The sequence below is a fragment of the Pelobates fuscus genome, chromosome 5, assembly GCF_036172605.1.
Source record: "Pelobates fuscus isolate aPelFus1 chromosome 5, aPelFus1.pri, whole genome shotgun sequence".
NCBI lineage: Eukaryota > Metazoa > Chordata > Amphibia > Anura > Pelobatidae > Pelobates > Pelobates fuscus.
Window position 1 is genome coordinate 171,085,986 of NC_086321.1, and position 25,093 is coordinate 171,111,078.

General features: G+C 37.9%; 1 protein-coding gene across 1 annotated transcript; it reads left to right on the plus strand.

The window, feature by feature from the left end:
- The first annotated feature begins 300 nt into the window (after positions 1-300).
- On the plus strand, positions 301-24,131 carry FOXN4 (forkhead box N4). Its single transcript, XM_063457080.1, has 10 exons — positions 301-720; positions 1,965-2,053; positions 16,842-17,005; positions 17,762-17,871; positions 19,550-19,660; positions 20,977-21,104; positions 21,204-21,300; positions 21,722-21,929; positions 22,233-22,616; positions 23,214-24,131. Exons 2-10 carry the CDS (start codon positions 1,968-1,970, stop codon positions 23,462-23,464), a joined length of 1,539 nt encoding a protein of 512 aa, XP_063313150.1. The 5' UTR covers positions 301-720; positions 1,965-1,967; the 3' UTR covers positions 23,465-24,131.
- The last annotated feature ends 962 nt before the right edge of the window (positions 24,132-25,093 follow it).

Here is a 25,093-nt window from a genome sequence, read left to right on the forward strand (position 1 = left end):
ATGAAAGAAGTTATGATAAGTAATAAATAATGATTGTGACACACAGTGAAACAGGGAGATGGTGCTGATTATAAGATTAATCACTTCTCAGTCAGTTCCCCCTGGAGACAATGATTTGTTTCTCTCCTGTCCTTCCCTCCCTCCTGTCTCCCCGGCCGTGCCGCCATCCCAGCAGCCTTTCCCGGGCTGAGGCGCGGGCCGAGCGGCGGGCATGGACAGCGCGAGCCGGGCGGGCTCATTCACTGGCCAACGGCTGCGCACCGTGTGTGGAAGGAGCAGAGGGGGACAAGAGGGCGAGAGAGGCAGACGGAGTCCGACACCTGCGCTGAGGACTTTTATTTTACAACAGCTGGAACTTTGCACTTGTACGGCCCCCCCGTCCACCCCAAGGGAGCAGGGCAGACCGGCACACAGGGAGCCCAGCAGCACCGAGTTATCACCCCAGGCTGCCAGGTCTCACTGACGGGATGACTGATATTCATCCGCGGCCGCCCATTCAGCCGGTCTGAGCTCAACTTTAAAAAACGCGACGGTTTAACCTGTCAGCTTGCTAACGGGCACGTACCATCGCCAACGTTCTGAGGGGGGTCTGTTTTAGAACATCGGGGAGCAAACTACTGCTATTCGGCGCAGATTTGGTACCTGGCCAGCGGTTACGGAAGCATCGAAGGATCTGTCACCCCCTTAAAGAGGGGAGCACTTGGACGCGTCAGTGGAAGAGTGAGTGGAGTGCAGCTTCTAAGCTCAGAAGGAGCAGGTGCTCAGCCCCGGTGCATGGTGTGCTGCAGCCCTTCAATCCGCACTGTCTGTATCTGTCAAGTACACTGAGCAGCCTGTATAGCACCACACACTGTCCTGTATAACACCACCACCACCATCGCTGCTCACTCATTAAAACATTTGGGTGTTGGGCCAGTAATTGAGGCATTGCACTGGGAGGCAATGAGAGCACCAGAGGCCTTGGAAAGGGCACTTTGAGCGGGTACAAAGGCGGATCTGTTGGGGGGCAGGGGGTGAGGTGTTACAGAGGAGGAGGAGGAGGGGAGGATGATGAGCCCGAGCTCCCCGGCGGCCCTGCCCTGATACTGACCCGGGACACGCACACTGCGCATGCGCCGCGCTGGACAGCTCCTGAGAGGGAAATTTAAAAACGGTTTGGGGGCAGAGAGACAGCACACACTACAAAGAGGAGAGGATCAGCCAGCACCCAGCCAGCACCCACCCAGACAGTGCTCCCCCAACCAAGCCAGGTACCCGGCCCCCACCACTGCACACAGCACAGCACTCCTAATATACACTGAATTATTACACTGAGAGTGATCACAATAATAATAATATTACACTCACAGTCACTCACATACTGTATGTAATAATGTGGGTATATATCTACACATATGTTAATGTGAGTTTCTATATATACATCTGTCTAGAGGCTTATATGAGCTTTTATTGTTTGTATAGCTTTCAGTTATATCAATACCCATTTACATACAAAGACAATGCATAGCTGTTTATTAAGTAATTTCACTGATGCTTTTTGCCTACCACCTTTTTTTTTGTGTGGGCAGGGGAAAAAATACAGTAATTGACCATTTTAAAGTGTTTAAAGTGTTTAAAATACAGATGTATTTAGACATCAAATGGTTTGGACTTTTCTTTGCATAATTTTAATATAAATAAATAAAATGGAGGTGCATGTGCTTCAAGCTATTTTCTTTTTCACTGTTCTATTTAAATTGGAATATGTCATGTTTTTGTTACAATTGTGCAATATATATATATATATATATATATATATATATATATATATATATATATATATATATATATATATATATATATATATATAACATATATACAAAATAAGGGTGGTTTGGGCAATATTTTTCCATTTTATTATAACATACATGAATAGTAATAAGAAGTATTATTAATACAATATTTGCTTGTTATCCCAAATAAAGGAGATGATAGACAGTGACGTCTCTGCCATTATGTCTGGGATAATAAGAACATCAGAGCAAAACCATCACCCTCCAAATCAAGAATACAGGTACCATATAACAAACATTGGTGTAATTGGCAAATGTAATAAATTGTAAAAATATAATTATCTTGAAAAATCCCAGCATACCTTTCTTTTTTTTGCATGCAGCAAGCTGGGTTAAACAATTTTAAGGCATGATACATACAATAGTGTTGTTTTGCATGGTTTATGTTTTGGTGTTAGTGTTTAGGTTTTTGAAGAATGATGAAGATTTTGGCTAACAGTTGATCTACTATTATTTGTAGAATGTGATCAAGTGTATGCACTAAAATATACATCACTGGTACAGTAATCAAATTCAAACTTTAGGCCAACATTTCTGAATTGGAAACACAGCAGTCTTGAAGTTTTTTTTTCCTCAAACAAATGTTTTGACCTAAAAATGTAAATTAACTTTAAAATATTTTTGTATTCACACTAATTTACGCTTTAGTAAATAACTTACCCAGTCTTAATTTTGTCTGTATGCGCTGTCTTTTTATTGTGGTGCTCTGACATTTCAGATTACAGTACGTTTGTGGTAATTTTATTTAGAAAATTAATTCTGTTGTTCAGAAGCTGAGGGCTTGAAATTCTAATGTTCTGTTTTTCACCTAATTAACTGCTGGATGGTTGTTTTATCTCTACACATTTGGTGCTTTTTAATCACAGAAGTTTCATTCATATTATGTATCTGACTTATCCACAAACCACGTTTTGAAAAGCATTGTGGTACCTCATGGGTCTGGGGCATCCCTAGGGGACAAAGGTTATCCAGCTGTTGCTGGAATACAGCTCATGTGATTGGCTGGAGATAGTAGGAGTTATAATCTAACAGCAGCTAAAGGCCTGCAGCTGTCCATCCCTGCTGTGGAGTCCGTTAATCTTCTGCTTCAGAGCAGGTCTTTCACATAAGTATGCTCAGCGCATACATGGCTTGCATGTAATAAAAATCCCCAATCCACTGTTGTAATCTCTGCAGCACAAGGAAGGGCATTTTAGGAGAACATTTGACCCACTGATTTCATGGGTCATTTTGTAGAACCGAAAAATCACTTCACGAACTATCACAACAAAAATGTTCTGCAGATGCACACAACAATAGAAAATATTAGTGTTACGTGTACACAGTAATTCTGGAGCAAAATTATACAAGCAGATTCCACAGCAGGAACATTCCATTGGTTTCCATGGTGAAGACCAGTTTTTTGTGTCCCTGAGTTGTTTTATGTATAACTGCTAATTCTCACATGAAGTAATTCTTTGTAGATAAGTATGTGTCTAGTCATGCGTCTGTGGAAATGGGAATGGGCCTGCTTACTGCTGCAACCACATGATGTAGCACATCTTCCATGACGGGCAGTGTCTATATGGACCATGAAAACACCTTATGGCTAGTCCACCACATTTAGATAATATGTCTGAGCTATGAGCTTGCAGCAGATATAAGTTTAAAGGGTTATTCACTAAAGTGAGAATTCAAAGTGGATTCAAAGAGAATTTCATATTTTAGGCCAAAGTAGCCAAACTGAAAGCATACGTGAGTTAAAGATTGTTTCTATTGGGCTATTTTGGCCTTAAAATTAAAATTCACTTAAAATTCTAACTTCCGTAAAGAACCTGCTTAATTAGTAGCTTCATATATGTTTTTAGTTGATCCCTATATGTATAAAGATGAGTTTGGGGTAATGTGGAGCTTGGAGTGACCTTTGGTTTCCATGGTGAGTGCGGGAAACGCCACTTTTGCTTTTCATACAAGATGGAACACTGTATTGATCATTTCTGCTCTTACAAAGTTTTGGATCACCCTACAGTTTAATATAACAAATCCTAATGCTTGGTTTTAGCAATTGAACTGAATAACAATGAACGAACAATGTACAACAACACACACACAAAAAATATATTAATAAATAAATACTCGTATAAATTTCTGGAAATCTGCATATTTTGAGGGGGCCAGTAAGTGGCTGTCCTGTAGTGATTATGGTGCCATGAGACCTCCAGCACCTTCCCACAGTAAGTAGTCAAGCTGTTATTTTGAATTGAGTGCCTCTGTTCAGGCCTCCTCTTCAGATATATCTAAATCAGAAGTTTCTCGTCCACATTAGAGATGTCAAGTTCATCCCAATTTGAAAGGAAAGTATGAGCTGAGACTATCAAATGACACTCACAGACTGTTAATTCCATCCAAACACAGTTGGAATTGGAACCACTAAAGTGGAAGTAGTGACGTCTGCATTAGCAATATAGTCTAGCCCAGGGGAGGTATCAGACCATATGAAAATAGTATGATTACTTAACCTGGGATGGTGTCCTAGATCTCCTGGCACAATAACCACTTCAGTGTGCTGCACTTGTTATGGTGCTTAGGCTAAAGCTCTTGATGCTTTGTATGCATTTTGCTACTTCATGCCCTTCCTGAGCTATACAATCATCCTTAGGGGAGGGGGAATTAAATGGAAAATATTCTGATTTCAATGCAAACTTGGCTCCTAAAACAGAACTGTATGTATTAAAAAACTTGAGGATTAATTGCTATACAGTAAAGTGTGATGAACTGATCAAACAGCAAATTATTTGACAGAAGGCAAAAGCTGATTCAGGAGCGTTTCCATCTTAGCTATATATGACTCACTTCATTTAACCCCTTAAGGACCAAACTTCTGGAATTAAAGGGAATCATGACATGTCACACATGTCATGTGTCCTTAAGGGGTTAAACCCTTTCCATCATTTAATAGTATATTTCTTGCCACAAGCTCTGTCTTAAAATATTGTTTATTAGACGAATTGTGTCACTGAACAAAATGTTCTACAAATAGAAACTTAGTACACAATCATGAAATAATTAGAATGCTTCTTACAATATAAGTAGAAAAATAGATAGAATCCCGCATTTACAGAAAGAGTAAATATGTAAATTATTCGCAATAATTGTGAAAAAGGCACTCTTTAAAAATATTATTTAAAGAGATTTCAAAGCTATATATGCACAACTTCCTTCTGCTTAGAGCAAGGGTTTATGGCACTTGTAGTTCAGTTATCAGATTTCTAGTTACAACTGAGTTAGCTCTATCAACTTCCACAGACCCAACTAGAAATTACAACTGTGTTATTGGAGACACATTGTCTTTTGGGAAGGAAGAGTAAGAGAGTGGCATCACATACCCAATACAGTAACCAGTAAGAATGAAGTAATTTTGTATGGAGGGTAAAGAAAAGTATAGAAGGGGTATCGTTAAGATGGTGAATGCTGCAAAAAAAAAAATTTCTTTGTAAAACAAAGATATACATAGAACCGAAAATGGAAAATACAGCTACTTATTTAGACCAAAAAGTATAAAATACATAAAAGTTGTTTTGGGGTCTGGAGTTTCCCTTTAAGTTTATCTCTTGTAATGGAAGAGTTATATAGGAGGCTAATGTATCCAACCTGTAAAACTAGTCCTAATCACCAGCAGATTTTATGACTAATTTTAGAAATTTATTTATTAAGATCATTTTTTTGTATCTTCTGAGTCTGTATTCATATTAAATATTTTACTAACCAGCTGGAACAGTTTGCCTTTATTTAGCCTCTGTGCTTTCCAGGCTGTGGTACAGTGATTGAAATGAATGATAATTTGTTGATATATGTATATTTATCTGCTGCTGCATTACATCTTATGTATTTTATAGTAGTTTGAGTTATTGAGTGTTTTGATTTATGTGTCAAGCTGTTTAGTTTTGTTTTCCTTCTTATGCTTAGTATAAAGGGACATTTATCCTCACACGTAGAGAGCTTCTTTTGTTTTTACTTATTTTTCTTATAGGAATTTGCAGCCTTCCCATTATTGATTTGTTTTACGTGTACATTGAGGTAGTAGTTTATTAGCTATATTTGCCATTTGTCCAGTAGAACCACGTGTGGGGCCATTCTGCACTGGTAGGTCTAGAATGGCACTTCATTATATGCCTACCTCTATTATTTATTGTAAACTCTTTTGTTAAAAGAACACTCTTACTGGATGCACATACCCAGCAACACTGGACATAGGTAGATTTAATTATTGGATCTATGTTAGCTGGAGTCCCTAGTGGTGTGGACATTACATCATGTAAACAGTGCACAGTTTGCAAAGCTGCAGGGGCAATGCTTTGCCTCCAAATCACTTAAGATTTAATGATTTTGGTGCTTAGACTGCCCCTTTAATCTGTCATGCTGTATTCTAATCTCAATACTTAGATGTGTTTATAAAGAGACATAGTGGTTAAAGACCAATATATCCTTTTACAAAGGTGGTCCTTCCATTACAATACAGTGTGATGCCATGGATTAAATGGGAATTCAGTATTGACACACGTGCTTAGTTATGAAGAAGGCTTTGGTAGGTGATGTTGCTTCTAAGAGCATGTTTCATTGTGATTTTCCGGTTATTCCAATACATTATTCTTTTTACCATGGTCTCATAGCAGTCAAGTAATTGTGGACACAGACGATGGAACATTTAAAATTAGAAATTACAATGTATTAGCCCCTGACAAAAGGTTAGGCAGATCCAATTATAGCATGATGGCTCTAGCACAACTTCTGTAAAAAAAAGCAGTTACGTAAATTAAGTTGCTGACTATTTTATTAATTCCTTATACATTATTTATTTATTTAAATAAAATATTTATGTTTTCTAAATACAGAATGTAAGTTCATTTAACATTTCCATGGTGCCTATAAGTGCAATATGTATAGAGGACGTTTCAGATAACAGTCCAACAAATGTTGGTTATTGATTGTATATTTGTAACCTAAAATAATGCACCTCATATGTGAAACTGTCAAGGCACAGGGGACAGTGCTCGCATGTGGCATTTTTCAACTTTTGATTTTTTTTTAAAATTTACTCGGCTGCACAATTCATTAAAGAAAAAAGATTAATACATATTTACTGTGGTGAGTAAAAAATGTTATATCACCAACTGAGATGTGACAGGTTCTCATCAGGCCCTTAATAAATTAGGTAGCTAAAGTTGATAAAATGTTCTACCAATGACCATGTTGCAATAGCTATACAAGTTTTGCACAGGGGCAGGTTAACAAGATGTAGAAATATATCCCCAAAAGTCGAACATTTTCAAAGTCAGATAATGTCAATTCACATGGCTTAATGCTGGCACACACATATGCTATTTACAAGATCCAAGAAACAAACATGACATCATCTAAATGTATAGGGAGAGAAGCAAACATGACATCATCTAGATGTATAGGGAGAGAAGCAAACATGACATCATCTAAATGAATAGGGAGAGAAACAAATATGACATCATCTAGATGTATAGGGAGAGAAGCAAACATGACATCATCTAAATGAATAGGGAGAGAAACAAATATGACATCATCTAAATGTATAGGGAGAGAAGCAAACATGACATCATCTAAATGAATAGGGAGAGAAACAAATATGACATCAGCTAAATGTATAGGGAGAGAAACAAACATGACATCATCTAAATGTATAGGGAGAGAAGCAAACATGACATCATCTAAATGAATAGGGAGAGAAACAAACATGGCATCAGCTAAATGTATAGGGAGAGAAACAAACATGACATCATCTAAATGTATAGGGAGAGAAACAAACATGACATCAGCTAAATGTATAGGGAGAGAAACAAACATGACATCATCTAAATGTATAGGGAGAGAAGCAAACATGACATCATCTAAATGTATAGGGAGAGAAACAAACATGACATCAGCTAAATGTATAGGGAGAGAAACAAACATGACATCAGCTAAATGTATAGGGAGAGAAACAAACATGACATCAGCTAAATGTATAGGGAGAGAAACAAACATGACATCATCTAAATGTATAGGGAGAGAAACAAACATGACATCATCTAAATGTATAGGGAGAGAAACAAACATGACATCATCTAAATGTATAGGGAGAGAAACAAACATGACATCAGCTAAATGTATAGGGAGAGAAACAAACATGACATCAGCTAAATGTATAGGGAGAGAAACAAACATGACATCAGCTAAATGTATAGGGAGAGAAACAAACATGACATCAGCTAAATGTATAGGGAGAGAAACAAACATGACATCAGCTAAATGTATAGGGAGAGAAACAAACATGACATCAGCTAAATGTATAGGGAGAGAAACAAACATGACATCAGCTAAATGTATAGGGAGAGAAACAAACATGACATCAGCTAAATGTATAGGGAGAGAAACAAACATGACATCAGCTAAATGTATAGGGAGAGAAGCAAACATGACAGCAGCTAAAGTCACATTAAGCTGCCCTGGCCGTTACAGTCCCCTACTCTTGATTTGGTGCAAGTCAATACTTGAAAATAAGTGAACAAGCTAACTAATCCTTCTTTGTTTAAAAAATATATATATATATTTTAAATAATTCTCTGCTAGTGCTATGGAAAGGCAGAGATTTTTTATATCCCTTTTGGAAATGTAGCACTTCGTTAATAAGCAATGTAACATGAACCTTCTAAATGTAAAACTTAATGCCTGCTTTCTCTAAATTTCTAACAAGTGAACAGTTTAATTGGAGATCACTATGGGAAGATTATGTGTGGTCTTGCATATAACTACCCTTCAGACTCCCCCCACTACCTCTTTAGCATGCTCTCCAGGCAAATGTTTACTTTAACCCCCTCAATTTTTTTCTGCATCACCTCCTTTCTGAAAGAGACACATTCTTCTTATTGTGCTAAAAAATTCCCTGTTCCTTGATGCTGTGCCTAAATAGATCTTGCAACAAATGTTACAAATACCCTTAGATGTTCCAAGCCTCTTTGGAGTCCCAATATCATTTTAATGCATATCTGGGAATACATAACGAACACAATATAAAAATCTAAAAAATGAGTTATAAAAAGAACTGTTCACAAACGTATCACAACATATACCTCGTTAAACTATATCATGACAACTGGACATATTTAAAAACACAGTAGGTTGATTACAAAGAAAAACTGTACGGCAAAATGTTCAAAGTGTAGCAATCAGCAGAAGCATTCATTAGGTTTCCATGGTGACTGCTGCACTGTTAGCATTTCACCCCAGAATTACACTTCATGTTCTAAAAGTGGAGCAGTTGCCTTAGGAACCAGTGGAATGTTTCTGCTGAGAGCTTTGCCCCAGAAATACTCTGCATGCATTACCCCCATTGTTTGTGGCTCCCCCTCCTCATGGCAGTGGTTGTTATTATAAAACAAATATATACACATAGAAGAGGGTCAAATACTCCAATCCCTATTTCATATTGCAAATGGTTGAAATATATTAAATCCTACAAAAAAAAACACCTCCATTTTAATCTTTCCATACCCATCCCTATATACACACAGGATAATTATTTATTCATATAATCTATTTGACCACAAAATGGTTGTACATAGGCAATTTGCTAAATTGAGGCAGCAAATGGTTAACTGAACTGAGAATATTGTGTCCAGTACAGCCTGCCTGCAAAAGAGAACAGTCTTTTTTATTTCAGCATACATGACAATGTGTTCACTATACCAACAGCAAACAATCACAGTGCTTCATGAGAAAAAAAAAGCTCAAATAACAGGTTTTTGTTTTTTCATTGAGTCTGATGTAGGGAAGAATAGAACTGTCACTTTGTATGAGTGCTGTTTACACTTGCCCTGTCACTACAGCACATGACAGGACTGTGCAATCCTGAAGATCACGGCAGGAGTGCAGTACAGTCCCACAGAACAGGGCTAAGAGAATGGCTCCCAATTAGTGAAAAAGGGCTGTGTGAATTTGCCTCTTTGTAGAGAACTGTTGGAGAACAGAGACTTCTGGGAACAGTCACACCAAATTTGGGGTACTGTTAGTGAGGTATTAACCATTTCAGTGTTGGAAGTGAATAATGCATATAGAAAAGGTAGTGAATCACCTCTCTTGGTGCCATTTGCAAATGCAAGTTGAGTGATTGAGATATATATATATATATATATATATATCAATTTTGTTCAATACTGCTGTCTGGTGTTATCAGTTGCCAAAAATATTGCGCTGCATTATTCATCGAACAGGTCAATACAGGAGATGTGATGCTATATATGGGAGCAGTAAATATTATTTTAAAACACACAGATACAGATAAAAAAATACAATCTAAAGTACAAAGTGAAATCAGCCCACTCATTAATTAAGTAATTATTAGACTTGTGGATTTCGTTTTGGTCAAACTGAAATTCATCTGAATTTCGTTTGCTTCAAGATTGAAAGTTCAGTCCTTTTCGCCCAAAAAATGGTTGATTGGAAAAAAAAATAATTGATGGCTAGGGAGCTGCTAGTACATGTTGGTTTTATTTACAGATCAATTGACAAGTGGCCAATAGAGGGTAGCACTAGCAGTAAAAATATTTATATATTTAATTAAGTGTTCTTGCATAGCAAGACCACTTAATGTTATCTCACATATATATTATTATTATTATTAAGTGTTCTTGCATAGCAAGACCACTTACTGTTATCTCACATATATATTATTATTCTTATTATAGCCAAATGTACCACCCTAACTCCTCCCACAGTTTTAACACTACATAGACAGTAATATACCGAAACGTGCGGATTGTTCCTGATTGGTGTGCTATTACTTTGTGGAACGTTTCGCCGAATGGTTCTCGAAATATCGTCGTTCTTGTGGCGAAATTGGTCCCATAGGAATGAATGGCAAAATGTTCAAAACTACAGTGGGAGCTGGCAAAAGCTGAAAAATCAGGACATGATTTCTAAACTGCCACCACTCCCTCATACACAAATCTTATATCAAAACGTTCAGCTATCCCTGCTGCCACTAGAAATGTCCACGGCTAAGCCATAGTCCTGATAGTTTTCACAATATGACCATTTGTTTGCAGCTCACGCCGTCCATTTACATTCATTGAAACCCCACTCTACAAAGCTCAAATTTGAAGGGCAATTTCTAAAATGCGACTGTGCCTTCATTTGTAATACTTCAGAGACATACTATGCATGAAAATGTAGGTCTGGGTCTTGTGATTCTCACAATATAAAGCTATTCGCTGTAGGGTGTATAGTTTTTAAAATACAACCGTTTGAAGATGGGAACCGCCAAAATACTCTGACCTGTGCCAGGCTGGAGCAGCAAGTGATGTCATAGACAGGGCCTTTTGTACACCTGCTAATGTTTTTATAACTGTATGTTTTAATGTAACTGTGAAGCACTTTGGGCAACAACGTTGCAATTAAATGTGCTATATAAATAAATAATAAGTTACTCCGCCCACTCCAGTTGTAGACTACTGGTGGAGGCAAGAACACTTCACACAATTTCCCCAGAAATTGTAGCTTTTCTAGTAAATATATGTAATATATAAATATAGATTTTTGTTTACTGCTCCCTTTTACCTCATTTGGTTACTTTTTCTAAATTGACCTGTAAGCCAAATGGCAGGAAATGTGCCTACCATAACATAATATTTATATTATCTATATATTTTGCAATACATTGACTGGCCCAATTTTGAACCCTTTTTCTTTGTCCAAACCATTTATCTAAAAAAAATTTGTTTGACAATATTTGGAGATGCCAAATTGTCAAAAGGTCCTAAACCGAATTTCATTTTCAGAAAATTTGATTTGACTGAACCACATTTTTCTTACGGTTTCTAGAAAGTATAAAATAAAATTTAGACAAAATAAGAAGAAAATATTCTAGTGTAGCAACACGGAATTAAAATGTTGACTTATTAATTAAATGTATTTACCCTGGACTTTGGTGCAATAGCCATGGGGTAGTGGTTTTATGTGAAATCTTAGTAAACCATAGAATGCTACATTTTGATCTATCATGTTCAAGTTAGTTCTAACGTTCTGTAATTAGGACTCAAAAGTTTAACCCCTTAAGGACCAAGCTTCTGGAATAAAAGGGAATCATGACGTGTCAGACATGTCATGTGTCCTTAAGGGGTTAAATTCTGAATCACATGGCTTCAAGAGTATAAGTCAAGTCTACACTGGCATTTACGTACTGCGACCAACAGAAAAGGTTGTACACTGTATACACACCTCTTAATTATTGAATTCAGGTGTTTCAATAAGACCCAATGCCACATGAGTGTAAAACCAAGCATCTAACCATGCAGTCTGTATTTACAAACATTTGTGGGAAAAAATGGTTGTTCTGAAGAGCTCAGTGAAATAAAGCATGGTACTGTGATAGGATGCCACCTTTGCAATAAGTTAGTTTGTGAAATTTCATCTCTGCTAGATATTCCATGGTCAACTGTAAGTGGTATTGTTGGAAAGGGGAAGTGTTTAGATGCAACTCTGCCACTAAGTAAATTAAGTGGAGTGCTGAGGCTACGGTGTGTAAAAGTCCCAACACTGCTGATTCCAGACTTCCACTCTCATTAATATCAGCAAAAAAACTGAGCGTCATGAGCTTCATGGAATGGGTTTCCATGGCTGAGCAACTGCATGCAAGCCTCAGATCACCAAGTACAATGCCAAGCGTCGGAGCGAGCCACCACTGGTCTCTGGAACAGTGGAAACGTGCTCTGTGGATTGACAATCATGCTTCTCTGTTTGGCTGTCAGATGAGCGAGTATGGGTTTGGTAGAAGTAATGAGTGTTATTTATCTGACTGTACTGTGCCAACTGTAAAGTTTGGTGGAGGACTGATAATGGTATGGAGCTGTTTGTCACGGAATGGGCTTCCAGTGAAGAGAAATCAAAATGCTTCAGCATACCAAGACATGGGCAATGCTATGCTTTGTGGGAACAGTTTGGGGAAGTCCCTTTTCTATTCCAGCATGACTGTGCCCTAGTGCACAAGGCGAGGTACCTAAAGTCATGGTTGGGTGAGTTGTGCGTGGAAGAACTTGACTGGCCTGCACCAAGCCCCTCAACCATTGGAGTGAACTAGAAAAGATTGCGAGCCAGGCCTTCTTGTCCAGCAGCAGTGCCTGACCACGCAAATGCTCTACTGCATTAATGGGCAAATATTCAAACAGAAACACTCCAAAACCTTGTGGAAAGCCTCACAGAAGAGTGGAAGCTGTTTTGGCTGCAAAGGGAGGATTAACTACAAATGAATGTTTATGTATTTAGAACGGGATGTCATAAAAGTCCCTGTTGGTGTAATGGTCAGGTGTACCAATACTTTTGTCTATATAGTGCATTTGTCATTTTGGTTTCTAGGTTAGAGGGTATCTTTTCAATTGATGTGCTATTGGATGATATACGTATTGCAGATCATAACAAACTACTACTTACTACAATGCTGATATGCTGGATTAAGTATAAATAGTAATGCTAAACTAAAGAACTAAAGTTCAAAGTCAATCAGGAAGAAAATTGTGGTTGATCACTTCAAAAGGTAATTCTTTTTTACATAGAGTTTATTGCGTGCCTTCAGACCATTAAGAATCTGTGTTCTTACCGTTTTAGTGTCTGTAGTTAGATAATCCCTAATGTGTAGGATTTTTACTGCCTCCTTCATGGCATGGCCCCTTCCACGATGGCCCATTCCAATGCTCTTCCTAGAGGAGCATTGGGTACCTAATGTGCATGTGCCACAAGTGCATCTAAGTTTCCCTATAGGAAAGCATGGAATCATTGCTTTTCTACAGGGGCTTCCACATAACGGGTTTTTCTCGGTCAGTGCCACAGTAGTGTCTCTATTTATTTATTTTATTTAGAATTTATTAATCTGATTATTTTGGAGTTGAAATGTTCATTCATATTGTTTAAGCATTTTGTTCAACAGTATAATATCATAGCACAAGGCAGCAGTAGAGGCATACTAACAAAATACCAAAACGCATTTCTCAAAACCCCAAAATCTTTCAATTAATTTAGGAATAATGCTAATCAAACATGAGAAACTATCTGGCAAGGTCAACAGAGAAAAGCTGTTAAGGTCACATTCAGCCACTCAGCTGTGCAACCAGCTACTGATTCATATAAGCATAGTTAACATATTCAAAATAATGTTTTTTTATTTATATATATGTAATGTCAATATTAAATCGTTCACCAGGAATGTGTCTACTATGCTGCAAATAAACTAACACAGTATAAAACATATGGCATAAACCACCCAATATAAATATATACAAAGTTGCTGCATCAGTGATTGAGGTGATAATCAGCTGACATAAAATAATTCCAAAATCAAGTAATGAGTTCCTGTTCATTCAGGATAAAGGTTCCTAATTTGGCATTATTGCACAATATATGTATTAGTAGCTGTATACATTTTGTTCACAGATACGGAGACTATATTCCATTACGATCCAGTTTCTGATAAAAAAAATATTTTAGTTGTATGAGGATGCATAATCTTAACCAATGTGATTATCTGCATAGTTGTCCTAAAGATATGCAAAATACCAACTTGTAGCAGAACAAAGGAACATATTAACAGTTTGCTTTATTTTGACAATAATATAAATATCCCTCTTGAATAGATGATTTTACAAGCAAAAGTTACAAAGTTATCCACCGATCTAAATGGACTGTTTAAGCACTTTCATTTAAAGACTTTTGCTAGGGGAATGACCGATGACAGGAGGTGTACGATGAGGATTTGACTCTTAACACCCCCAATATGATCGTTCCATTTGTTTAAACCAAATTCTGAACTAGGCCTTTCAGGCCAGTAGACACCAGGCGAGTGGCAGATGGCACTTTTTTTGTACGTTGCTTGTCTCCTGTCATTCGGATAAATTAATGCAGGGTCTGCAAATAGGGGCAGGGAAAAGAGGGGGTGTGTATGGAGGAGGGTGAAGAAAAAGAAAAAAAAAACAATTAAGCCAAAAAACAATAGAGACACGTGCCAGCCAGCTCTAGCCGTTTGTAGACACAATGGAGCAATCGTCTTTCAATAACAGAACCAACTGTTGCAAGCCTGCTAGGTCTGTCCAGCTTTCAAATGATGGTGTTTGATCTTGTTTGTTTATGATTGAGCCAATGGGAGAGATGGAATAGGGGTCAGCTGGGCCCTTTCTTCCTGTCATTACAGTGCTTCACCCTACAAATTAAGAAAGGGGCATTGTATAAGACATAGACACTGCGGACTGTTTGACTGCAGTAGCAGGTGCATAGAATGCAGATAAAATATATATATATATATATATATATATATATATATATATACACGCAGAAATATCTTGATGAGTTCATGGTTGAGAAAGGAAAATGTGAATTGGATTGTGGAAACAAAAATATAATTAAAATGGAAAAACACATTTTGATTGCATTTGATTTTTACAATATTAATATGTGCAGCTGCCACAACTAATATGTAACCAGTTACACATATATACATGCACATTTATGTTACAGCTAGTTTAATGCTTACTAAAACATAATAAAGAGAGAGAGAGAGAGAGAACGAGAGAAAGAAAGAAAGAGCACTCATGCTTTAATATTGAAGCAGATTTAAGCATTAAAAAGAGTGGATCAACGTGTCAGTCTTTTCATTTTGAGTACATATGATTCACTGGACAAGTCTTATAATGTGCTCTCCATTATTTTTCTATTCATTAACCAGAATTTTTAGAAACAACAAGTTACTCTTTTCTGCAGACATTGAGTGTGGAATGCCCCACATGTATTATTTGTTGTGTTCCTTACAGGGCATTATTGTCATACTTCAGCATTTCCCCCCCAAAATACATATTAACAAAATGTAGAAAAAAACTAAAAAAATATTTCTTTGATTAATTGTTCTACTATATCATAGTAGTCTCTAGATATAAAAAAAATGTGATTTGCTTGAATTTCCATGTGAAACCAATAAGATCATTGCTATTTAATATACATAAATTAATCCTAGAATTAGTCGTTCTTCAACATTTTGTGACATAGATGATCTGTATCTATTAGCTTGGGGAACCATGTTAATATAATAAATAATAAAATAACTTTCACTAGACTGCTATCATTATGTCGAAGGTTTCCATTGCATCATAAAAACAGTGATGCTACATTCAAACATTTGTGAACAGACACCGGGGGACCAGGATTAACATGGATTGAAATGTTCCAAGCAATATGGACACACGAACATAGAATTTTTAGTACTAACCCAGTGATTAAGTACCACTGATCTAAATGAAGGCCAGCTATCACAGAAAATATAGTTTTACAAAATCTGCAGACATGGCTATGCATCTTGCAAAATTACTTCACAAACATTTTAAGTACCAATATTATCAATCAACACATTAGGGCTCAAAAACTGAATGGCTTCTCCTTTTTGACTAGAGGCCCTTGTATTGTCACATGTAAAAGTGCATGTATCTGCCAATTGTACAATATATTATTAATTTTTAAATAGCAATATAAATAACACTAGTCTGTACAAACAGCTATGTTGCACAAACCCAAATGTTCCATGGTTACAACAATAGATAACATTGTAAACAATATAATTTGTTGGCAACACTCACTGCCTTAAACAAACAAGGAAAATATAACAGAAGCATTCATCTTGACTTCTATTATATAACGAGTACTCCTAGAATTATTAATGCACAATTATACATTGATTGGTAGCAGTCAAACTACTATTGTTCTGTAAAACTACTGCCCTTTATAAGTATTTTTAACATTGTAGAATAATGGGAAGATATAACCTGGTAGATCTCAAAATAATGCTGGTAGATCTCAAAACGCATGTCAATAATATTTTGACAGAGAAGGGCTTGAAACCTAAAGTGACATTCCATCTGCTATCAATAAATATGGGACAACCTTAAAACAGTAGACTAGATCCTCAATGACCTGCCATGTTTCTCCCCACAGACTAATGACGACAGACCCCACCCAAATACGAGGGGACGATCTTCCCAATGACCTGCAATCACTGTCATGGCTGACTTCTGTAGATGTCCCCAGGTTGCAGCAGATGACAAGTGGAAGAATGAACTACAGCCTCACATCAGAGAACTCAGTAATGGACCAGCAAGGTGAGTTCTGTGGCTCATACAGGCTAGAAGTTAATCGAAAATAAATACCCGCTGGTTTATGGTAAATTCAAAAACAGAGACCATAGCTAAAGCAGTGAGCTTCTGAAAACTACTTATCACATTGATTTTATATATCTCATTTTTTGTAGCATGTGGTTGTACAATTGTACATTATTAAAACAATGCTACCAAACTTCCCTGTATCATAGCGCCTCTATGCTTGCTGCTTACACAATAGCCAGTCTCCCTGGTGTTACATGAGAGTGTAGTAAATAAAGTGCTCGCAGTCTCAGATGCTTTACCAGGACAATCCATCTCATGTGTAACAAACATAAATATGAGCAAGCAGTGATCCTCTGTTAGTCTTGCCAAGAATTCCTTTAAAACAAATGTCGTTATTTTCCAATTATGAGTTTAAATGTCAGCAATCAAAACTCAGCAAATCTGATCCCACAAGCCATGGGTTATATCCAATATCTGTCTGCGGGTTTCATATTTATCAAGATGAAGTACAAAACACGTAGATGGACATTGGATGTAATCTATGGCTTTGTGAGAACACTATTGCTGAGTTTTGTATGTTAAAATGTTAAAAACGTAGTTGGTAAATAAAGATGTGTTTTAGAGAAATGCTTGGCATGTGTAAAACTATGTGTGTATATATATATATATATATATATGTATATATATATATATATATATACTATTTATGTGTACCTTATTGATTTGTACATTAACATGTTTTCCTGTTCATAGGTCATCATATATCAAGCAATGTCCACTCTCCTGGTGCCATGATTCACGTACCAGTAAGCATGCAACAAGGGATTATGGGTCTGAACACTATGACATCTCATGGATCCACGGTAAATCATTAAAAAGGGGGGAATGAAAAATAACCACAACATGTGAACAGGGGCGTATTAGCCGCGAGGCAAACAAGGCATTTGCCTTGGGCGGCATTTTCCAGGGGGCGGCAAAAAAGCCGCCCCCAAATGCCCAAGGCAAATGTCTTGTTAGCCTTGCGGCTAACAGACATGCCGGCGGGCTGCTGGGCGATCGGGCGGCACTGCCTGCCTGGCGGGCGGGCGGGCGGGCGGGCGGCCGGCGAGGGAGCACTTCCCCTGAGCTGTCTGCTCAGCTCCCTCGCCAGCCGCAGAGTGAGGGTCAGAGGCGGAGCCGGAATATGACGTCATATTCCGGCTCCCAGCCTCACTCTGAGGCGCGCGAGGGAGCTGAGCAGACAGCTCAGGGGAAGTGCTCCCTCGCCGGCCGGCCGGCCGCCCGCCCGCCCGCCAGCCAGCCAGGCAGGCAGTGCCGCCCGATCGCCCAGCAGCCACTGGACCACCAGGGAAGAAGAGACACCCCCCCTCCCCAGCATTCCCAAAGGTAAGGAGGCTGGGGGGGGGGGGGTGTTAATTAAAAAAAAAAACGTGTTAAAAATAAATATAAAAAAGTGTTAAAAATAAATATAAAAAAATGTGTTAAAAATAAATATAAAAAAAACGTGTTAAAAATAAATATAAAAAAATGTGTTAAAAATAAATATAAAAAAATGTATTAAAAATAAATTTAAAAAAAAATGTGTTAAAAATAAATAAAAAAAAAAAGTGTTAAAAATAAATTTAAAAAAGTGTTAAAAATAAATTTTAAAAAAATGTGTTAATGTGGGTGGGTGAGTGTGTGTCTGTGTCTGTTAGTGTGTGTGTCTGTTAGTGTGTGTCTGTGTCTGTTAGTGTGTGTGTGTGTGTGTCAGTGTGTGTGTCTGTTAGTGTGTGTGTCTGTGTCTGTTAGTGTGTGTGTGTGTGTGTCTGACTTTGTGTGTATGTTAGTGAGTGTGTATGTTAGTGAGTGTGTGTGTCTGTAAGTGTGTGTGTCTGTTAGTGTTTGTGTCTGTTAGTGTTTGTGTCTGTGTCTGTTAGTGTGTGTGTCTGTGTCTGACTGTGTGAGTGTGTGTGTCTGCTAGTGAGTGTGTGTCTGTTAGTGTGTGTGTCTGTGTCTGTTAGTGTGTGTGTGTGTGTCTGACTGTGTGTGTATGTTAGTGAGTGTGTATGTTAGTGAGTGTGTGTCTGTTAGTGTGTGTGTCTGTTAGTGTTTGTGTCTGTGTCTGTTAGTGTGTGTGTCTGTGTCTGACTGTGTGTGTCTGACTGTGTGTGTCTGACTGTGTGTGTATGTTAGTGAGTGTGTATGTTAGTGAGTGTGTGTGTCTGCTAGTGAGTGAGTGTGTGTCTGTTAGTGTGTGTCTGTTAGTGAGTGTGTTTGTCTGTTACTGAGTGTGAGTGTGTCTGTTAGTGTGTGTGTGTTTCTGTTAGCTAGTGTATGCGTATCTGTCAGTGAATGTGTGTGTGTGTATTTAGTATGCGGGGCGGGGGGAAAGGTTGGGTGGGGGTGGCGCGGGAGGAGGGGGGCGCGGGGGGAGGGGGGGCGCCTGAGTTTTGTCCTGCCTAGGGCAGCACAAAACCAGGATACACCACTGCATGTGAATAAAGATGCCTTTTGTTATTCTGCAACTTTATCATTATGTCTTTACTTCCTTATCATCAGATTAGCCAGTATAATATGGCTGGACATTTGTCTCCAAGTCTGCAGTCTCAGCAATCTATGTACCAGTCCCATACTCATCAAATCTATGCACTTTCTCAGGAATCCCAACAGGTACCATACTTTTTCCACATTTGTTAAGCTTATAAACAACCAGTTAAAAGAAAATTCCAAGCACCTTAACCACTACAGCATAAATATTCAAACTATTTGCTCACAGTTTGACAACTTACCTGGGGTCCAGCAGTGCCAGGCTTAGCTTATTGGCTGAGAGAGATCAATTGAACCGCTTAGCGTTTTAATTAGAGATTAGCTAATGGTTGCTCAGTGTAGGAAGTGCCTGGCATCTGGCAGACCCCAGATAAGTTGTCAAACTGTTTTTTAAATAGTTTGATTACTTACATTGGGTAGCACCAGGGTGCCCTTTGCACCATAACCACAACAGTACATTGTAGTAATTATGCTTCTTGGAGTGTACCTTTAAAGCAAAAGAATGTAATATACTAATAGACTGATATACACTGGAGTCAGGATGAAATTTATATCCAGGTAGCAGCTTAATGTTTGAGCCAGATAGCCTTCTGTGTAAACCTTACATATGTTATTTCCAAGTCATTATTGAAGAAGCATTTCTAGCTTACTGATTATGTTCAATTTGCACTAATCCGCCCCTCGAATCAGTTTTCATTTTTAGCACTGGATATTGTTTGCTTTTCTCTTTAAAATGGCTTGTGTCTTGCTTAGGACTTTAAATCACTCCAGACCTCTTTAGCATTTTAGCTTACTGAAGTGCTTAATGTATAAAGAGTGTGTCCTTTTTTTAAATAAAAAAAAAAGCGCAGATTTCAATAGAAATTGGCAGTTTATAAATTAACCTGATTACATACCCTGGTTTTCTATCAGACACTAGGTCATTGTACTTCCTGGTTTGGCTAGCTCAGTGGAGCTAAACTCAAGAGGCAGCAATTGCCCAGAGCACATGCCTTGCAAAGACTTCTCATTGAAAGTCTGGGCGGGGTCAGAAGAGGAGGGCGTGGGGTGTTCAAAGGCTGCAGGCAAGAGAACTGCAGGTTTTGCTAGCTACTTTTAGAAATACCCCAAATTAACAAATGCATAATTATAGGCAGGTATGTTTTCATTGGGGCATACTAAGTAGTGATTTAAATTTTTTTTTTGAAGTGTCCATTTAAGAAATAATGTGATACTCTAATGTATTAATGAGCAGTTTGTAAATATGAGAAAAATGTAAGGAAGAGCAGCGTTGCTGGGGTGCAGAATTGGCAGTGGTGTTGTATAAAACACCGGTATGGTCATGAGCATGTTCTAAAGTGAGGTAACATTGGTGATCAAGTAATGTGAGGTTTTAACGGGGATAGAGAGTAATGCAGGATTTCCAGCTAACCTCAGACTCTGAATGTGGTTGATTCCAGTGTTCTCCAGCCGGTTTATACAGTAACTCCTACACGACACAGTCTCCGTACTCACAGCCACGCCTGGCGGCTCACTCTACCCAGGACATACACCCCAAGAACTACCCCAAACCCATCTACTCATACAGGTATCTAACTCTTCAAGTGAAAGTGTGTCAGAATGTAAGCCTGTCATTGCTACTAACAACTCACTATGCACTTTTATTTAACCTGCTTTTCTATTACAGTTGCCTTATTGCTATGGCCTTGAAGAACAGCAAGACTGGCAGTCTACCTGTGAGCGAGATATACAGCTTCATGAAGGAACATTTTCCTTATTTTAAGGTAATCTAGAATGTTTTTGTTTTTTAAATCGTAATAGATGCCTATTGGCATGAGGCAGGCTGGCATGCTGAAGGATGTCTCTCACCTCCTTAGAATGTTAGACTGTCACTGAGGGCATTTTCACCATTTTATTTGACTCCCGCACCAGTGAAATGTCAGTTATTTTTGGTTTCTTCTTCTTAATCTAGAAATATTCTGTTATGATTGAAGCATAGATTTAAGATAAAACCTGATATACCACAGCAAATAAAATTACTTCCAATCTGAAAAAATTATGCCACATCTAAAATCCATTGGTGTTTTAGATTAATATGCTTAATGTTATGTTTGAGTTGAAACACAAACTGACATAGTGTTCTAATCGATCATTATTATGGCATTCATGAAAGTGGTCAAAGCTGTTGGTCTCATCTTTTTCCAGACGGCTCCAGATGGTTGGAAGAACTCAGTTCGACACAATCTGTCTTTGAACAAATGCTTTGAAAAGGTAGAGAATAAACTTAGTGGGTCCTCACGTAAAGGTTGTCTTTGGGCTCTGAATCCAGCCAAGATTGATAAGATGGAAGAGGAGATGCAGAAATGGAAAAGGAAGGATCTGCCTGCCATCCGTAGAAGCATGGCAAATCCAGGTAATAGACCATTATTAGTGGATGATGTGCTGGTGGACCCCAAGCAGCTAGAAAGATGTAATTAATGTTTTGAATGTTTTCTTTCCCACAAGACCTATTTAGAATTTCATAGCTCCCAGTAAAATATTGTGAATCCCGACCTTCAGCCCACTGATGTTTGAATAAAAAATAATGTGTTCCCATCATTAACGTTTAGATGATTTTAGAGCAGTTCTAACTATCATTGATATAAACTATTGGTCACGTCTCTCTACAGACTTGTTCCAGTCACAAAAAATTATTTTGCCATATTTTTCTTTCTAGATGAGCTTGACAAACTGATTATGGACAGGCCAGAGAACTGCAAAGCTCCAAGCAAATTAACGGAATTGGACTTACCACCAATGTCAAACATGGCGAATATTCCCGGGAGGATTCCCATGGCCCAGCTCCACCCACATCCTATCATGACATTGTCCTTACAGTCCATTCCACTACATCATCACATCCAAACTCAGTCCAGAATAGCATCAAGTTCTCCAGCTCCAGCCCAGAGCCCTCCAATCCACACAGTGCCAGACATGACTCATAGCCCAATGCACCAGCACATCATGAGCAGGGCTGTATCTGACTTCCTCAACCTTAACTCGGATGTGAACACAGAGGTGGATTGTCTGGACCCAAGTATTATGGACTTTGCTCTACAAGGTAAAATTTGTGAACAGTTTGTATCAATCCTATTGTGTGTGTCATGTAGTTCATTAAAAAACAAATGGAAGTAATTTAGTCCACTTTCTATTGCTCCATAGCTTTAAAGCAAAATAGCATCACATGCCTCACATTTTCCTCTTTTATCTTATCATTTAAAGCAGTGTTCTCCAACCCAGTCCTCATGGACCACAAACAGTCCAGGATTTATGTATTTCCCTATTTTATTCCAATGGAGATACTGATAAAACCAGTCCATGAGGACTGGGTTGAAGAACACTGATTTAGAGCCATTGTTGTGTGCATGCTTTACACGCATTATTCCTAAAAGGGTTGCTAAACTGAACATCTGACTTTACATTTTCATTGTCAAGCATTATACAGCACCCAGTCTGTGAACAGCCTTCCAAATAGTGCAACGTGATGTAGTTTAAAATGTATTTTTCACTGTTACTTTAAATGTACACATTACAGTATTTGTATTCATTCATATTCATTAGATGCAATCTTACTATCTCACTTCCATTCATTTAATTATTACACATTGTATGTAAACCATTATCATACTTCTAATCATATTGGATAACCTTCTTCTAGGAAATATATGGGAAGAAATAAAGGATGAGAGTTTCAATCTGGACACTTTGGGTGCCTTCACCAATTCTCCTCTGCAGCTATCAGACTGTGACTTGGGAACCATTGGTCTAACACCTGTGTCCAACAGTAGTGACCAGTCATTCTCGGACTTTCAAGTCACCAGTCTATATACCACTTATGCCAAGCTGGACAATGTGCCACCTTCTCAGTGTGTGACAGGACCTGGCAATAAGCCCATCGCCCTTCTCTAAGACACCTGCTACGGGAACCAGAGACCCCATAACTACATGTCTATGGACCAAGAACTCTATGCTCCCAGAACTGAATCCTGTTAATACATGATCCTTATGGCTGCAGGCTAGCTTTAGGGATATACCAAAAGTGACACACGGTGTGTTCACCTAAAATATTATGACTCATTCTTGTGGATTTGCCAAATTTTTGATGTCCAAAACATTCATCAATCAACATTCAATGCTCGTGTGCAAGACAAAATATCCTGTTTACACAAACAACTGATTTACGTTGGCAGTTCTGTCATTACAACTTTTCAGAGCAACACTGTATTAAACTTCATTTCACAAACATTGATTTGTGAACACACTGGTCAGTTCAAGGTGAATATGTCTCTTGAATTTCAACAAAATTTGTTTGTTTGTTTCTTTGTCAATTTAAGAACTATTTATATATATCCTGCTGAGGATTAGATAGAGTGCACTACTGAAAAAATCCTTCCTCACCAGCTGATGGTGATGTATGTGACTACATGATTACTGAATTCTGAGCCCTACATTGGACATGCTTCAGATAAAAGGACCACAACCGAAATCAATAAAACTGGACTGTTTTTTTATGCTACTTTGTTGGCACAGAACCCTGAACCTTCAGGGCAATTATGTTCAGGTAATGTATAGTTAATATTAGAGAGACAAGATTATTATGAATGTATCAAGCATTGATAACATAAAACCTCTGCTTTTTTTTTTTAAATTAACAGGGTCTTAAATTACAAAACATTATAGAGCTGAATGACAGGTATGATTTAGGATTTTAAAGTGACAGCCCCCTTTCCTCACATTTTACAAACAAGGGTTGTGTTTTATGTTAAATTTTACAATGAGTCTAGATCTAGAAGATATTATTTTGATGCCATTGCATGGTGTTTCCTGTTTTGAGTGTAACACAACCATACAAGTAAACAGGTAAGAGAGTTCCCTCTAATGTGAAATCTCTACCATATTAGCTAAACAGAATAGTGTACACATTGGATTACTACCTCTATGCAAAACATCTTCAGCAGCAGCAAGCTGTGAGAACAGTCAGAAAGATACATGGTCTTAATTAGGGTGGCAGAACCTTTGCAGATAGTGAGAGGGAAGTATTTCAAGGCATGGAAGTAGGAAGGCAACATCATCGGTACAGGGAAGAAGTGTCTGTTGTTGACTAGAGCTGGGATACCTGCTCCAATGAAAGAAAATAAAATATTTTATTAGTGACCCATTAAAATGGCAAACATTTTAAATAGGCCAAAAGTTTGTGCATTGTTCATGTGTATACCATACTTTAAAGTATGCAATGAGGAACGTAACTGCCTAATGCACTGTATCTCAATACATATTTAATCATAGAAATTCAGGGTAACAAACACCAGGACATTGGGAAGAATGCCCCAACTTATATATAATAATTGGAAGGTAGTAAGCAAACACTACACAAAATATGCATAGGCAAGCTGCCATGATTAAATGCTACTTGGTTTGGTGTTTGGCTGTTTTAAGTACAGTTATAACTCTTAAAGGTTAAAAAAAAAAAAAAAAAAAAAACACATTGCAGTTGCAAGTACAGGATAAAAATATATATTTTTTTTATGAATCCACTCC